Source organism: Somniosus microcephalus, chromosome 12 (assembly GCF_052327205.1).
Source record: "Somniosus microcephalus isolate GS21.2 chromosome 12, FLI_Smic_1.0, whole genome shotgun sequence".
Classification (NCBI taxonomy): domain Eukaryota; kingdom Metazoa; phylum Chordata; class Chondrichthyes; order Squaliformes; family Somniosidae; genus Somniosus; species Somniosus microcephalus.
The window spans coordinates 8,079,078-8,097,828 of NC_140998.1; the positions used below are offsets into that span (position 1 = coordinate 8,079,078).

Consider the following 18,751-nt stretch of genomic DNA (forward strand, 5'->3'; position numbering starts at 1 on the left):
TATAAAAAGAAAAAGGGTGGCTAAAGTGAACGTTGGTCCCTTAGAGGATGAGACCAGGAAACTAGTGGTGGGGAACATGGAGATGGCAAAGACGCTGAACAAATATTTTGTATCAGTCTTTACAGCAGAGGACACTAAAAATATCCCAACACTGGACAAACAGGGGGCAATGGGGGGTGGAGGAGCTAAACACGATTAAAATCACTAAGGAGATGGTACTCGGTAAAATAATGGGACTTAAGGCGGATAAATCCCCCGGACCTGATGGCCTACATCCTAGGGTCTTGAGAGAAGTGGCGGTAGGGATTGTGGATGCATTGGTGATTATTTTCCAAAACTCCCTGGACTCAGGAAAGGTCCCGGCAGATTGGATAACTGCTAATGTAACACCCTTATTTAAGAAGGGAAGTGGACAAAAAGCTGGAAACTATAGACCAGTTAGCCTAACATCTGTGGTTGGTAAAATGTTGGAGTCCATTATTAAGGAAACAGTAACAGAGCATTTGGATAAACATAATTTAATAGGACAGAGTCAGTATGGTTTTATGAAGGGGAAGTCATGTTTGACAAATTTGCTCGAATTCTTTGAGGACGTAACATACAGGGTGGATAAAGGGGAACCAGTGGATGTAGTGTATTTGGACTTCCAAAAGGCATTTGACAAGGTTCCACACAAAAGATTACTGATCAAGATAAAAAAAATCACGGGATTGGGAGTAATATACTGGCATGGGTGGAAGATTGGCTATCTAACAGAAAACAAAGAGTTGGGATAAATGGTTCATAGAAACATAGAAACATAGAGATAGGAACAGGAGTAGGCCATTCGGCCCTTCGAGCCTGCTCCGCCATTCAATGAGATCATGGCTGATCTTCATCTGAGATCTTAGCTGATCTTACCAGTTCAGTACCCCGTCCCCGCCTTTTCTCCGTAACCCTTAATCCCCTTAGCCTTCAGAAATATATCCAATTCTCTCTTGAAAATATTTATTGAATTAGCCTTCACAGCCCTCTGTGGCAGGGAATTCCACAGGCTCACCACTCTTTGAGTGAAGAAATTCTTCCTCATCTCTGTTTTAAATGATTTGCCCGCTATTTTTAGACTGTGGCCCCTGGTTCTGTGCTCCCCTGCCATTGGAAACATTCTCTCTGAATTCAGCCTGTCCAGGCCTGCCATAATTTTATATGTTTCGATGAGATCCCCTCTCAATCTTCTAAACTCCAGTGAGTACAAGCCCAAACTATTCAATCTCTCCTCGTAGGTCATTCCCGCCATTCCAGGTATCAGCCTGGTGAATCGCCGCTGCACTCTTTCCATGGCAAGAACATCCTTCCGCAGATGGGGCGACCAAAACTGTACACAATACTCCAGATGCGGTCTCACCAGCACCTTGTACAGCTGTAGTAAGGTATCCCTATTCCTATACTCGAACCCCCTTGATATGAAGGCCAACATACCATTTGCCTTCTTAATCGCCTGTTGCACCTGCATGCTCTCCTTCAGTGACTGGTGCACAAGAACACCCAGGTCCCTCTGCACTTCCCCATCTCCCAATCTATTGCCATTTAGATAATAATCTACCCTCCTGTTTTTACCCCCAAAGTGGATAACCTCGCATTTATCCACATTATAGTGCATCTGCCACGTATCCGCCCATTCCCCCAACCTGTCCAAATCGCACTGTAGCCTCCTGACATCCTCATCAGAGCCCACCCCTCCTCCTAGTTTAGTGTCGTCAGCGAATTTGGAAATATTGCATCCAATTCCCTGATCCAGATCATTTATATATATTGTGAACAGCTGGGGTCCCAGGACAGATCCTTGCGGCACCCCGCTGGTCACTGCCTGCCACTCCGAAAACGAGCCGTTTATTCCAACTCTCTGTTTTCTATCCGCCAGCCAGTTCTCTATCCACGTTAATACTTTGCCCCCAATCCCATGAGCCTTAATTTTGCATGATAATCTTTTGTGTGGAACCTTATCGAAGGCTTTCTGGAAGTCAAGGTACACCACATCCACTGGCTCTCCCCCATCTATTTTACCAGTTACTTCCTCAAAAAATTCCAGCAGATTAGTCAAACACGATTTACCCTTTGTAAATCCATGTTGACTCTGTCCGATCCTTTCCCCATTTGTCAAGTGCTCCGCTATTTTATCCTTAATAATGGACTCTAGCATTTTGCCCACAACCGATGTAAGGCTTACTGGTCTATAATTCCCTGCTTTCTCTCTACCCCCCTTTTTAAATATTGGGGTAACATTAGCTACCCTCCAATCCACGGGTACTGTTCCCGAGTCAATGGAGTTCCGGAAGATGATCCTTAGAGCATCTGCTATCTCCAGGGCCACCTCCTTAAGTACCCTAGGATGTAGTTTATCAGGCCCCGGGGATTTGTCGGCCTTCAGTCCCCTCAACTTACCCAACACCATATCCCTAGAGATACTAATTTCTGTCAGCTCCTCCCTCTCATTAGTCCCTATGTTTGCCGATATTCCTGGGAGGTTATTTGTGTCCTCCTTTGTGAATACAGAACCAAAGTATGAGTTTAATTGGTCTGCCATTTCCTTATTCTCCATTATATATTCTCCCGAATCGGACTGCAAGGGACCGACTTGGGATTTTACCAGTCTTTTCCTCCTGATATACCGATAAAAGCTTTTGCAGTCTGTCTTTATGTTTGCTGCAAGTTTACTTTCGTATTCTATTTTCCCCTTCCTGATTAATCCCTTTGTCCTCTTTTGCTGTATCCTGTACTGCCCCCAATCTTCCGGTCTGGTGCTTTTTTTTGCCAGTTGATATGCCCTTTTTTTTGATTTTATGCTGTCCCTAATTTCCCTCGTTATCCACGGTTGAGCCACCTTTTTAGGTTTATTTTTATGCCAAACCGGTATAAACATGTTCTGGAATTCTTCCATTCTATCTTTGAATGCTTGCCATTGTCTATCCACTGTCAATCCCCCCAGAAACACCACCCAATCAATCTTACCCAATTCCCGTCTCATACCCTCGTAATTCCCTTTATTTAAGTTCTGGACCTTAGTCTCTGATGCAATTTCCTCACTCTCCATCTCGACTGAGAGCTCGATCATATTATGATCGCTCTGACCCAAGGGGCCTCGTACAAGAAGATTGTTGATAAGTCCCTTCTCATTGCACAATACCCAGTCTAAAATGGCCTGATCTCGAGTCGGCTCCTCGACATATTGGTCCAGATAACCGTCCCGAAAACATTCCAGGAATTCCTCCTCCTCAGAATTTTTACTAATTTGGGTAGTCCAATCAATATGTAAATTAAAGTCACCCATGATGACAGCTGTGCTCTTATCGCACGCTTCTCTAATTTCCCTTTTTATGCCTTCCCTCACCTCCATATTACTATTTGGAGGCCTATATATCACACCCACTAACGTTTTCCTCCCCTTGCTATTTCTCATTTCTACCCATACAGATTCCGTTTCATCCGAGTTAATATCCTTCCTTTCCATTGCATTAATCCCCTCCTTTACCAGCAATGCTACCCCACCTCCCCTACCTTTTTGCCGATCCTTCCTAAATATTGTATATCCCTGGATGTTAAGTTCCCAGCCTTGCCCACCCTGCAGCCACGTTTCTGTAATCCCAATCAAATCATACTTGTTTACCTCTATTTCCACAACTAATTCATCCACCTTGTTCCTAATGCTTCTAGCATTAAGATACAAAGCCTTCAGGCTTGCTTTTTTCACACTCTCATTATGAATTAGTTTGGCCCTTTGTGTTTCTCTCCTTTGCTTATTGCTTCTCACCTTTCTACCATCTATTTCTGACTTCATATGACTTCCCTCTTTTCCACTATCTAGGTTCCCATCCCCCTGCCAAATTAGTTTAAATCCTCCCGAACCGCCCTAGAAAATATTACCCCGAGGACATCGGCTCCCTCACAGCTCAGGTGTAGACCGTCCCCTTGGTACAGGTCACTCCTCCCCAAGAACTGGTTCCAATGCCTCAAGAATTTAAATCCCTCTCCCTTGCACCACTGCTCAAGCCACGTATTTAGCTTATCTATCTTACTCTCTCTAAGCTTATTAGCTCGTGGCACTGGTAGCAATCCAGAGATTACTACCTTTGAGGTCCTACTTTTCAATTTAGCTCCTAACTCCCTAAATTCAGCTTGTAGGACCTCCTCCCTCTTTTTACCTACATCGTTGGTACCTACATGTTCTCGGGCTGGCAATCAGTAACTAGTGGTGTGACCCCAACTCTTTACAATCTATATTAACGATTTGGAGGAAGGGACCGAGTGCAACATATCCAAGTTTGCCGACGATACAAAGATGGGAGGGAAAGCAGTGAGTGAGGAGGACATAAAAAACCTGCAAAAGGACATAGACAGGCTAAGTGAGTGGGCAGAGATTTGGCAGATGGAATATAATATTGGAAAGTGTGAGGTTATGCACTTTGGCAGAAAAAATCAAAGAGCAAGTTATTATCTAAATGGAGAGAAACTGCAAAGTGCTGCAGTACAAAGGGATCTGGGGGTCCTGGTGCATGAAACACAAAAAGTTAGTATGCAGGTGCAGGAGGTGATCAGGAAGGCCAATGGAATCTTGGCTTTTATTGCAAGGGGGATGGAGTATAAAAACAGGGAAGTCTTGCTGCAGTTATACAGGGTATTGGTGAGGCCACACCTGGAATACTGCGTGCAGTTTTGGTTTCCATATTTAAGAAAAGATATACTTGCTCTCGAGGCGGTTCAGAGAAGGTTCACTCGGTTGATTCCGGAGATGAGGGGGTTGACATATGAGGAAATGTTGAGTAGGTTGGGCCTCTACTCATTGGAGTTCAGAAGAATGAGAGGCGATCTTATCGAAACATATAAGATTGTGAGGGGGCTTGATCGGGTGGATGCGGGGAGGATGTTTCCACTGATGGGTGAGACTAGAACTAGGGGGCATAATCTTAGAATAAGGGGCTGCCCTTTCAAAACTGAGATGAGGAGAAACTTCTTCACTCAGAGGGTAGTAAATCTATGCAATTTGCTACCCCAGAGAGCTGTGGAAGCTGCAACATTAAATAGATTTAAAACGGAGATAGACAGTTTCCTAGCAGATAAGGGTTACGGGGAGAGGGCAGGGAAGTGGACGTGAGTCTAGGTTCGGATCAGCCATGATCCTATTGAATGGCGGAGCAGGCCCGAGGGGCCGTATGGCCTACTCCTGCTCCTACTTATGTTCTTAAGGAAATCTGGAACTGATAAATTGACCCTTAGTGTTAGGGGGATTAAATACGTGGGATTACGGGGATATGTGTTGGTGTAGGGGTTACGGGGATCGGGTGGGATATGTGTCGGTGCAGGCTCGATGGGCTGAAATGGCCTCTATCTGCATTGTGGGGATTCTGTGTGTGTGAAAACGCGGTGAATACTGGGGGTCAGTTGAAAATGTCAAAACTGGGATTGATAGATTTTTGTTGGCTAAGGGTATCGAGGCATATGGACCTAAGGCGGGAAAGTGGAGTTGAGGTGCAGATCAGCCACGATCTAATTGAATGGTGGAGCAGGCTCGAGGGGCCGAATAGCCTCCTCCAATTTCCAATGTTCCTATGTAAGGGTAAAGTTAAATCTGGTGAATTTGTTCAAGCTGAATTGTGAGTGTAGGACATGGGGAGACGGGAGTAAACTGCAGGTTCAGGACTGATATCAGGAATTACTTCTTCACTCCGAGAGTGACCAGCACATGGAACCGATTAAAAACCGTTGATGTCGGAGGTTCTGATGGGGCGACTCTAGGGGCCTTACTCTAATTCTGCCCTCTTGAGCATCCCTGTTTATAATCGCTCAAACATTGGTGGCCGTGCCTTCTGTTGCCTGGGCCCTAAGCTCTGGAATACCCTCCCTAAACCTCTCCACCTCTCCTCCTTTAAGACGCTCCTTAAAACTGACCTCTTTGACCAAGCTTTTGGTCACCCGCCCCTAATTTAGCCTTGTGGATCGGTGTCAAATTTTTTGTCTTAAAATATTCCTGAGCAGCACCTTGGGACGTTTTACTATGTTAAAGGCGCTATATAAATACAAGTTGTTGTTGTTGCTGGATGGAAGAGTTGAAACGGGACTGGATGTTCTCCCTCAGTGTGTCTATCCTGTGACGGGGCCTCAGTTTGAGATGGTTCTCTGCGGTTTTGGTTGCAGGACTGTATGGGGGAAATTAAACTCTACAACAAGAACAAGGTCCAGCTGCAGCAGCTGGGAGACGAACTGATCAAAGCCAGCAGCACGACGAAGGCGGCCGAGATCGACAACAAACTACACCTCATCAACAGTCACTGGCAACACCTCTTCGAAGTCATTGAGGCCAGGTGAGGGGGAGGGGGAGGGTAATGGGGCGGCGGACACCAAGGCGGCATTGGCAGATGCAACTATGGCTGTAGAGAGGGCTTTAAACTAACTAGTGGGGGGGAGGTTCCTAGAGAGCAAATAATAAAAATGACAACAGAGAAGGTCATAGACTTAGGTAACAGTGGGGAAATTAAAAACCAGAGCGTGTCAGGAAGGGGCAGAAGGCATGGAGTAAAAGGTAAAGTAATAAAAAGGGCAAAAGCAGGAACTAAGTGTCGCAAAACATCTTTGAAAGTTCTCTATCTGAATGCACGTAGCATTCGTAACAAAATAGACGAGTTAATGGCACAAATAACTACATATGGGTATGATCTTGTGGCCATTACAGAAACATGGCTGCAGGGTGACAATGCCTGGGAATTAAACATCCCAGGTTATTTAACGATCAGGAAGGACAGGCAGGAAGGAAGGGGAGGTGGGGTGGCTATGTTAATAAAGGAAGGAATCACTGTAATACAGAGAAATGATATTGGGTCAAAAGATCAGGATAATGAAATAGTTTGGGTGGAGGTAAGGAATAATAAAGGGAAAAAAACACTAGTGGGCGTAGTCTATAGGCCTCCGAACAGTGGCAACTCTGTTGGACGGAGTATCAATCAGGAAATAGTTAAGGCTTGTAATAAGGGAACATCTATAATTATGGGGGATTTTAACTATCATATTAATTGGACAAATCAAATTGGGCAGGGCAGCCTTGAGGATGAGTTCATTGAGTGTATTAGGGATGGGTTTCTTGAGCAGTATGTAACTGAACCGACCAGGGGGCAAGCAACCTTAGATCTGGTCCTGTGTAACGAGACGGGATTAATTAAAAATGTCCTAGTAAAGGATCCCCTTGGAATGAGTGACCATAACATGGTTAAATTCCATATTCAATTAGAGGGTGAGAAGGTTGGATTTCAAACAAGCGTGCTAAGCTTGAATAAAGGAGACTATGAAGGTATGAGAGCGGAATTGAGTAGAGTGGATTGGGAAAATAGATTAAAGGGTAAGACGATACATGATCAGTGGTGTACATTTAAGGAGTTATTTTACAACTTCCAAAAAAAAAATATTCCACTGAGAAGAAAAGGGTGTAAAAGAAAAGACAGCCATCCGTGGCTAAGTAAAGAAATTAAGGATAGTATTCGACTAAAAACAAGGACATATAAGGTAGCCAAATCTAGTGGGAGGATAGAGGATTGGGAAAACTTTAAAAGACAGCAAAAAATAACAAAAAGATTGATTAAGAAAGGGAAGATAGATTATGAAAGTAAATGAGCAAAAAATATAAAAACAGATTGTAAGAGTTTTTATAGTTATATAAAAAGAAAAAGGGTGGCTAAAGTAAATGTTGGTCCCTTAGAGGATGAGACCGGGAAATTAATGGTGGGAAATACGAAGATGGCAAAAACACTGAATGAATATTTTACATCAGTCTTTACAGTAGAAGACACTAAGAATATCCCAACACTGGACAAACAGGGGGCTAAAGGGGGGGAGGAGCTAAACACGATCAAAATCACTAAGGAAGTGGTACTCGGTAAAATAATGGGACTCAAGGCGGATAAATCACCTGGACCTGATGGCTTACATCCTAGGGTCTTGAGGGAAGTGGCGGTAGGGATTGTGGATGCATTGGTAATAATTTTCCAAAACTCACTCGACTCGGCAAAGGTCCCGGCAGACTGGAAAACTGCTAATGTAACACCCTTATTTAAAAAGGGCAGTAGACAGAAGGCTGGAAACTATAGACCGGTTAGCCTAACATCTGTGGTAGGTAAAATTTTGGAGTCCATTATTAAGGAGACAGTAACAGGACATTTGGATAATCATAATTTAATAGGACAAAGTCAGCATGGTTTTATGAAGGGGAAGTCATGTTTGACAAATTTGCTGGAGTTCTTTGAGGAAGTAACGTATAGGGTGGATAAAGGGGAACCAGTGGACGTAGTGTATTTAGACTTCCAAAAGGCATTTGACAAGGTGCCACACAAAAGATTATTGCTTAAGATAAAAAATCACGGGATTGGGGGTAATATTCTGGCATGGATAGAGGATTGGCTATCTAACAGAAGGCAGAGAGTTGGGATAAATGGTTCATTCTCAGACTGGCAATCAGTAACTAGTGTTCCACAGGGGTCAGTGCTGGGTCCCCAACTCTTTACAATCTATATTAACGATTTGGAGGAGGGGACCGAGTGTAACATATCAAAGTTTGCAGATGATACTAAGATGGGAGGGAAAGTAGTGAGTGAGGAGGACATAAAAAACCTGCAAGGGGACATCGACAGGCTAAGTAAGTGGGCAGAGATTTGGCAGATGGAATACAATATTGGAAAGTGTGAGGTTATGCACTTTGGCAGGAAAAATCGTAGAGCAAGTTATTATCTTAATGGCAAGAAACTGGAAAGTACTGAAGTACAAAGGGATCTGGGGGTCCTGGTGCACAAAACTCAAAAGGTTAGTATGCAGGTGCAGCAAGTGATTAAGAAGGCCAATGGAATGTTGGCTTTCATTGCTAGGGGGATAGAATATAAAAATAGGGAGGTATTGCTTCAGTTGTACAAGGTATTGGTGAGACCGCACCTGGAATACTGCGTACAGTTTTGGTGTCCATACTTAAGAAAGGACATACTTGCTCTCGAGTCCGTACAAAGAAGGTTCACTCGGTTAATCCCGGGGATGAGGGGATGGACATATGAGGAGAGGTTGAGTAGATTGGGACTCTACTCATTGGAGTTCAGAAGAATGAGAGGCGATCTTATTGAAACATATAAGATTGTGAAGGGGTTGGATCGGGTGGATGCGGGGAAGATGTTCCCGATGATGGGTGAAACTAGAACTAGGGGGCATAGCCTTAGAATAAGGGGCTGCTCTTTCAAAACTGAGATGAGGAGGAACTACTTCACTCAGAGGGTGGTAGGTCCATGGAATATGCTGCCCCAAAAAGCTGTAGAAGCTACATCATTACTTAAATTTAAAACAGAAATAGACAGTTTCCTAGAAGTAAAGGGAATTAAGGGTTACGGGGAGCGGGCAGAAATTTGGACATGAGTCTAGGTTCGGATCGGTCATGGCCCTGTGGGTAGTGGAGCGGGCCCAGGGGCCGTGTAGCCTGATCTTGCTCCTATTTCGTGTGTCTAATTCTGTTAGATTCAGGAGATGGTTCTGTGATAGTGGATTGGCGGTTAGGATCAGATCAGCCATGATCTTATTGAATGGCGGAGCAGGCTCGAGGGGCCGATTGGCCTACTCCTGCTCCTATTTCTTATGTTCTTATGTAATGGGGCGGCGGGGGGGGGGGAGGGGGAGGGGGAGGGCAATGGGGTGGCGGGGGTGTGAGGGGGAGGGTAATGGGGCGGTGGGGGGGGAGGGTAATGGGGCGGCGGGGGGGTGAGGAGGAGGGTAATGGGGGTGAGGGGGCGGGTATTGGGGAGGGGTGGGGGAAGGGGAAAGTGTAGGTTAACGAGGGGAGGGGTGGGGAGGGGAGTGTAGGTTAACTGGGCAGGGGGAGGGAGAAAGGGAGGGGGAGGGGGGAGGGAGAAGGTTGGGGGAGGGGAGGGTGGGGGTGGGGGAGGGGAGGGGGGGAGGGTGGGGGAGGGGAGGGGGAGGGAGAAGGGTGGGGGAGGGGAGGGGGAGGGAGAAGGGTGGGGGAGGGGAGGGGGATGGAGAAGGTGGGGGAGGGGAGGAGGAGGGGAGGGTTGGGGGGAGGGAGAGGGTGGTGGAGGTGGAGGAGGGGGGAGGGAGAGGGTGGTAGAGGCGGGGGAGGGTGGAGAGGGTAGGGGAGGAGGGTGGGGAGGGAGAGGGTAGGGGAGGAGGGTGGGGAGGAGGAGGAGGAGGGGGATGGAGAGGGTGGGGGATGGAGAGGGTGGGGGAGGAGGGAGGGGGGAGAGGGAGGTGGAGGGTGGTGGAGGGGAGTGGGGAGGGGAGGGGCGGTGGAAGCGGATTGAACAGGTTTGAGCCCGAGGCTGCTATTGGCAGTCTCGAAATCAGACAAAACAAGATATTGATTGGAGCTCCTCAGGAAGTAGTGATGGAGGCTCAGCCTGTACTGGACCATCAGATTGAGGCCAGCAGCTGATTTATAGACACCTCGGGCCAAATGGCCTCATTCTGTGCTGTAAACCCTCATAGCATCCAACTGCCTCCAAGCGATTCCAGTGTTTGTGCCTCCACTACGTTGCCTACCCCGAAGGCCCGACATGCTCGCTCCATGTGACGAACGACCTTCCACCAGTCCGACCGTTGACCGCTCGAACCTTGGCTGTAGAGAAGATGTTTCCACTTGTGGGAGAGTTCGGAAGCAGCGGCCATAAATACAAGAGAGTCGCTAATAAATCCTGAAAGAAATTCAGGAGAAACTTTTTTACTCAGAGAATGTGGAACATCGAGTAGTTGAAGCAAATAGCATTGATGCCTTTAAAGGGAAGCTAGAAAGGCACATCAGGGAGAACGGAATAGAAGGAGAGGGTGATGGGGTGAGATGAAGTAGGGCGGGAGGAAGCTCGTGTGGAGCATAAACACCGGCACAGACCAGTTGGGCCGAATGGCCTGTTTCTGTGCTGTAAATACTGTGTAATAATTGTCAAAAGGGAATTGGATAAAATACTTGAAAAGAAAAAAAATTGCAGGGCTATGGGGAAAGAGCGAGGGAGTGGGACCAATCGGAGAGCTCGTTCAAAGAGCCGAATGGCCTCCTTCTGTTCTGTAAAGATTGTATGATTGTATGTGGAGTGCTTCGGGACGTTTCTCTCTGATGTGCCACAGTGTCTCTTTACGTCTCTGTGGTGACACCATGTCTGGGAATTCAGATGGTAAATATTCCCCGAGACCAACGAGAGTTCCGGTGATCAATTCTGCTGTTCGGTCCGAGGGCGCAGACACCTGCTGGGGTGCAGAGTCACAGGCGCTCGCCAACCATCCGCATCTCACCTCGGTCTTCATTACCCATAGCTCAACCTGGACTGAGAGTGTCAGCAGGCTACTCAACCACTCAGTGCATCGGAGTACTGAGGGAGTGCCGCACTGTCGGAGGGGCAGTACTGAGGGAGGGTCGCACTGTCGGAGGGGCAGTACTGAGGGAGTGCCGCACTGTCGGAGGGTCAGTACTGAGGGAGCGCTGCACTGTCGGAGGGTCAGTACTGAGGGAGTGCCGCACTGTCGGGGGGGCAGTACTGAGGGAGTGCCGCACTGTCGGGGGGGCAGTACTGAGGGAGTGCCGCAGTGTCGGAGGGGCAGTACTGAGGGAGCGCCGCACTGTCGGAGGGGCAGTACTGAGGGAGCGCCGCACTGTCGGAGGGTCAGTACTGAGGGAGCGCTGCACTGTTGGAGGGTCAGTACTGAGGGAGCGCCGCGCTGTCGGAGGGGCAGTACTGAGGGAGCGCCACGCTGTCGGAGGGGCAGTACTGAGGGAGTGCTGCACTGTCGGAGGGGCAGTACTGAGGGAGCGCTGCACTGTCGGAGGGGCAGTACTGAGGGAGTGCTGCACTGTCGGAGGGGCAGTACTGAGGGAGTGCTGCACTGTCAGAGGGGCAGTACTGAGGGAGGGTCGCACTGTCGGAGGGGCAGTACTGAGGGAGCGCCGCACTGTCGGAGGGTCAGTACTGAGGGAGCGCTGCACTGTTGGAGGGTCAGTACTGAGGGAGCGCCGCGCTGTCGGAGGGGCAGTACTGAGGGAGCGCCACGCTGTCGGAGGGGCAGTACTGAGGGAGTGCTGCACTGTCGGAGGGGCAGTACTGAGGGAGCGCTGCACTGTCGGAGGGGCAGTACTGAGGGAGTGCTGCACTGTCGGAGGGGCAGTACTGAGGGAGTGCTGCACTGTCGGAGGGGAAGTACTGAGGGAGTGCTGCACTGTCAGAGGGGCAGTACTGAGGGAGGGTCGCACTGTCGGAGGGGCAGTACTGAGGGAGCGCCGCACTGTCGGAGGGTCAGTACTGAGGGAGTGCCGCACTGTCGGGGGGGCAGTACTGAGGGAGTGCCGCACTGTCGGAGGGGCAGTACTGAGGGAGTGCCGCACTGTCGGAGGGTCAGTACTGAGGGAGTGCCGCACTGTCGGGGGGGGCAGTACTGAGGGAGCGCCGCACTGTCGGAGGGGCAGTACTGAGGGAGTGCCGCACTGTCGGAGGGGCAGTACTGGGGGAGTGCCGCAGTGTCGGAGGAGCAGTATTGAGGGAGCGCCGCACTGTCGGAGGGGCAGTACTGAGGGAGTGCCGCACTGTCGGAGGGGCAGTACTGAGGGAGTGCTGCACTGTCGGAGGGGCAGTACTGAGGCAGTGCTGCACTGTCGGAGGGGCAGTACTGAGGGAGTGCTGCACTGTCGGAGGGGCAGTACTGAGGGAGCGCTGCACTGTCGGAGGGGCAGTACTGAGGGAGCGCTGCACTGTCGGAGGGGCAGTACTGAGGGAGCGCCGCACTGTCGGAGGGGCAGTACTGAGGGAGCGCCGCACTGTCGGAGGGGCAGTACTGAGGGAGCGCTGCACTGTCGGAGGGGCAGTACTGAGGGAGTGCTGCACTGTCGGAGGGGCAGTACTGAGGGAGCGCCGCACTGTCGGAGGGGCAGTACTGAGGGAGCGCCGCACTGTCGGAGGGGCAGTACTGAGGGAGCGCTGCACTGTCGGAGGGTCAGTACTGAGGGAGCACTGGAATTGTATAAATGCATGTTTTTTCTTTCATTCTTTTTACTCGTGTCTCCATCTCAGTTAGAATATTGGTATTTTTTAAATAGAAGAATGTATCTTTAATTCTCCTGAGCTAATATATTTTATTATAAAGCGGCCGAACACTTCGAACAAAATGTGCCTTGAATATATGCAATCACCTCTAATTAAATGCAGAAGAGGAACATTTACTCTTGCTCCCCCACTCTTTCCTTCAGAGTTCTCTTATTATTTCTTTCCTTGACTCCTGTATTTGAGACAGAGCAAATCCCTGCCTTCCCCAGACTGATTCACTAATAGCTGAGAACTGGATTTAAAGCTAATCTTGCTGCTCTCCCAGTGTGTCCTTGTGCCATATGTCCTCACTCTGATGTGACGCTATTTCCCACCTGTTGTGCGGTTAGTCAATGGACCGACGATTGTGCAAAGGGAGGAGCACAGTAACACACCCTGAATGCTGACTGATGATCAGGGGAGTGTCTGACAGGCCGCGCTCTAATCCTTTATATGTGTTAAACTAGACCACAGCAGCTTTTCTAAAGAGACATCTGTTTCCCTCAGCACCTGACCTCCAAACCCACATTGTTGGAGACGGTAACATCCCAGAGGATCTCACTGCTACTGTCAGCATCTGTTACAGCCTCCAACAAATTGAGGCATTGCACACCTTGGGAACAATGCTGGGACACTCGGCCCTGTTACACACGGTCAGTGCTGGGACACTCGGTCCTGTTACACACACAGTCAGTGCTGGGACACTCGGTCCTGTTACACACACAGTCGGTGCTGGGACACTCAGCCCTGTTACACACGCAGTCAGTGCTGGGACACTCAGTCGTTTTACACACCCTGGGAACAATGCTGGGACACTCGGCCCTGTTACACACACAGTCAGTGCTGGGACACTCAGTCGTTTTACACACCCTGGGAACAATGCTGGGACACTCGGCCCTGTTACACACGCAGTCAGTGCTGGGACACTCAGTCCTGTTACACACACACAGTCAGTGCTGGGACACTCGGCCCTGTTACACACGCAGTCAGTGCTGGGACACGCAGTCCTGTTACACACACAGTCAGTGCTGGGACACGCAGTCCTGTTACACACACAGTCAGTGCTGGGACACTCAGTCCTGTTACACACACAGTCAGTGCTGGGACACTCGGCCCTGTTACACACGCAGTCAGTGCTGGGACACTCGGCCCTGTTACACACACAGTCAGTGCTGGGACACTCGGCCCTGTTACACACGCAGTCAGTGCTGGGACACTCGGTCCTGTTACACACACAGTCAGTGCTGGGACACTCGGCCCTGTTACACACGCAGTCAGTGCTGGGACACGCAGTCCTGTTACATACGCAGTCAGTGCTGGGACACGCAGTCCTGTTACACACACAGTCAGTGCTGGGACACTCAGTCCTGTTACACACGCAGTCAGTGCTGGGACACTCGGCCCTGTTACACACAGTCAGTGCTGGGACACTCGGCCCTGTTACACACACACAGTCAGTGCTGGGACACTCGGTCCTGTTACACACACACAGTCAGTGCTGGGACACTCAGTCCTGTTGTATTCACAGTCAGTGCTGGGACACTCAGTCCTGTTACACACACAGTCGGTGCTGGGACACTCAGTCCTGTTACACACATAGTTGGTGCTGGGAGACTCAGTTCTGTTACACACACAGTCGGTGCTGGGACACTCAGTCCTGTTACACACACAGTCGGTGCTGGGACACTCAGTCCTGTTACAGTCAGGTGTGCTGCTGACTGCGGTCCTATTTGCTCTGTGGTGGTTGATGAATTGTCAGTGTCTGTAATCCAGTTGAATGATGCTGGGGGCTTCAATTATCCTAATCTAGACTGGGATAGTAACAGTGTAAAGGGCAGAGAGGTGGAGGAATTCCTGAACTGTGTACAAGAGAACTTTCTTGATCAGTGTGTTTCCATCCCAAGGAGGAAGGAAGCAGTGCTGGATCTAGTTCTGGGGAACGCATTCGGGCAGGTTTCAGTGGGAGTGCATTTGGGGAACAGTGATCATAATGTTTAGAATAGTTATGGAAAGGGACAAGGTACAATCTAGTGTCAAAATATCCTGGAGGAGGGCAAACTTCAGTGAGTTGAAAAGGGATCTGGCCCAGGTCGATTGGAATCAAAGACTGACAGGTAAAACAGTAAGTGAACAATGGGAGGCCTTAAAAGAGAAGATGGTTCGGGTACAGAGTAGACATATTCCCATGAGGGGGAAACAAAGGGCATTGAAAGCTAGAGTTCCCTGGATGATTAAAGATATAGGGGGCAAAATTCGGTTTTGCCCCGTTTGGGGGCGGTAACCGAATTATCGCCAGAGATTTAACGCTCGGTGCAGAAGTACCACCCCAGCCACTAAATTTTGCTTACCGCCCCGGCGAGGAAGCGGAGGGCTATCTTGGGCGCTCCACTTTCCCTCGGGCCGGTGTCGGGGGTGTAAAGCGCGGTAGCATCAGAGCGCTACACGTCCGCTCCTCGTAGTGCTGATGCGGTTCAGCGCTCCTCCCCTTCCATAAATGGGGAGGGATGTTGCGAGCTCTGCAGGGCCTCCGATGGCCCACCAGGGCGGCGTGGTGCTGTGGCTGCAGCGCGGCACTGAGATGCGGTGCCGGGCTGCGTGATGGCAGACACGGACCGTGTCAAGGGCCGACGCGAGGGGCCCACCTGGAGGTCGGCCAAAAAAAATAAAATGGCAGCACGGGTCGCGGCCACACCGCCCTTTAATTAGTGCCCCGCGAGTAGAACTCAGCCCAGCTCACGACCCGCGAGGCTGGCGCCGACACTGGCTGTGGCAGCCTCGCGGGGCGCAGCTGGATTTCTGCCGCGGGGTAGTAAGGCGTCGCAGCAGGGCAAGGTGATGAAGTCATTGCCGGCGGCCTGGGGCACTACCGGCGGGGGCACAGAGCTATCGGCTAGTGCCTCAGTAGTGCCCCGCCAAATTTCTCTGGAGGGCCCACCTGGGAGATAAGCCCTTTGCGCCCCGTTACCGCCTCCCGGAGGCGCTAACGCCAGGCGCAAAGGAGCCGAATTTTGCGGCCATAGAGATTAAAATGAGACAGAAAAGGGAGGTTAAGGACAATTGTAATGTTCATAATACAGTAAAGAACCAAGCTAAATACAGAAAGTACAGAGGAGATCCAATAAAAGAGACTAAGAGGGGCAAAGAGAGAATGTGAGAATAGATTTGTGGCTAGCATAAAAGGGAATCCAAAAATCTTTTATAAATATGTAAATAGTAAAAGGGTAGTCAAAGGAAGGGACCAAAAAGGCGATCTCTTTGTGGAGGCAGAGGGCATGGCTAAGGCACTAAATGAGTACTTTGCATCTGTCTTCAATCGAGAAGATGCTGCCAATGTAGTAGTAAAGGAGAAGGTGATGTTGGATAGGATTAAAAATAGATGATAATTATAAGTTTGGCCGTCCTCAAAGTAGAAAAGTCACCCGGTCCGGATGGGATGCATCCTTGGTAACTGTGGGAAGTAAGAGTGGAAATTGCCGAGGTTCTGGCCACAATATCCTAATCCCCCTTAGATATGGGAGCGGTGCCAGAGGACTGGAGGATTACAAATGTTACAACCCGTTTTTAAAAAAAGGGGAGAGGGTTAAACCTGGCAACTACAGGCCAGTCAGCCTAACGTCGGTGGTGGGAAACTTTTAGAGACAATAATCCAGGGCAAACTTAATTGGCACTTGGAAAAATATGGACTAATAATGAAAGTCAGCACGGATTTGTTAAAGGCAAATCGCGTTTGACGAACTTGATTGAGTTCTTTGATGAAGTAACGGAGAGGGTTGATGAGGGGAGTGTGGTGGATGTTGTGTATATGGACTTTCAAAAGGCGTTTGACAAAGTATCACACAATAGACCTGTTAGCAAAATTAAAGCCCATGAGATCAAAGGGACAGTGGCTGCATAGAAACAAAATTAGCTAAGGGACAGAAAGCAGAGAGTAGTGGTGAGCGGTTGTTTTTCAGACTGGAGGGAAGTATACAGTGGTGTCCCCCAGGGGTCGGTATCAGGATCACTGCTCTTTGATATATATTGGCCTTGAAATTAGGATCGGGAGCTTGCCGCGCGTGCAAGCCCCCGATGTTCACTTACCCGGCGCACTGACATTTTAATCCTGGCCCGCATTGCATTTCCTCTCACTGGACCGCTTGAGGTCCTGCCGCGCTGTGCGTGCGTGACCCAGCGGCGTACTTAGTGCGATGAGCCGGCTGGGATCACGTGAGCACAGGGCAACCAATGGGAGGTTGCAAAAGTTCATTCATGAGTTTGACAGTAAGAGCTGTTAAACTCATGAAAACTCCTGGCCCCAAAACACTACTTAAACCTGAAAGAAAATTAACAAAAACATTGCACTACTTAAATGAACCATAAAGAACTCTGAAAAACTATTTTAAACAATAATTTTAAAATTTGAAAAAAAAAATTATATAAAAAATCGGGGCTAAAACTAAACTTACCTTACTGTAAATTCTTTAAAAATAACAAACCTGTGGAAAAAAAAATTCTCAATTGTATTAATAGACCACTTATCTGTAAAACTAAGTACTTACGTGTGGTTTTTCAATGCGTAAATACCGGAGGCCTTTACACACGCGCAACTCTCTTAAAAATAGAGGAAATCCAAGTCGCACGCGCTGCCCGATACCGCGCACGCGTTCAGCCTCTTAACCCCTTGGGTCAGAGGACAGGAAATGCCGGTTTTCAGCGCATGCGCTGTGCATGCTGAAAACCGGCAATTCCTCCGGGCACACGCGTGAGTACCCTGTCCGTACTCACGCGCTGGGCCCGGAATTACTGGGCCATTAATGACCTGGACTTGGCTATACAGGGCAAAATTTCAAAGTTTGCAGATGAGACAAAATTCAGAAATGTAGTAAACAATGAGGAGGATAGTAACAGACTTCAGGAGGACAAAGACAGACTGGTGAAATGGGCAGACACATGGCAGATGAAATTTAACACAGAGAAGTATGAAGTGATTCATTCTGGTAGGAAGAATGAGGTGAGGCAGTATAAACTAAATGGTACAATTTTAAAGGGGGTGCAGGAACAGAGAGATCTGGGGGTTTACGTACACAAATCACTGAAGGTGGCAGGGCAGGTTGAGAAAGCTGTTAAAAAGGCATACGGGATCCTGGGCCTTATTAATAGAGGAATAGAGTACAAAAGCAAAGATGATATGCTAAACCTTACAAAACACTGCTTAGGCCTCAGCTGAAGTACAATGTTCAATTCTGGGCACCACCTTTGGGAAGGATGTCAAGGCCTTGGAGAGGGTGCAGAGCAGATTTACCAGAATGGTGCCAGGGATGAGGGACTTCAGTTATGTGGAGAAACTGGTGTTGTTCTCATTAGAGCAGAGAATGTTCAGAGGCGTTTTGAAAGGGATGTTCAAAATTATGAAGGGTTTTGATAGAGTAAATAAGCAGAAACTGTTCCCATTGGCAGGAGGGTCGGTAACCAGAGGACCCAGATTTAAGGTAATTGGCAAATGAACCAGAGACGACATGAGGAAACATTTCTTTACGCAGCGAGCTATGATGATCGGGAATACGCTGCCTCAAAGGGCGGTGGAAGAAGATTCAATAGTAACTTTCAAAAGAGAATTGGATAAATACGTGAAGGGAAAATAATGTACAGGGCTATGGGGAAAGAGCAGAGGGGAGTGGTGCTAATCGGAGAGCTCTTTCAAAGAG

General features: G+C 48.8%; 1 protein-coding gene across 1 annotated transcript in view; it reads left to right on the plus strand.

Annotated features, from left to right (window-relative positions):
• LOC147109011 (uncharacterized) overlaps positions 1-18,751 on the plus strand; it is a 552,618-nt gene that overhangs the window by 418,292 nt on the left and 115,575 nt on the right. Inside the window, exon 75 of the mRNA XM_086002569.1 lies at positions 6,169-6,335. Coding sequence (XP_085858695.1) covers positions 6,169-6,335 — 167 coding nt within the window. The remainder of the gene's footprint in view (positions 1-6,168; positions 6,336-18,751) is intronic.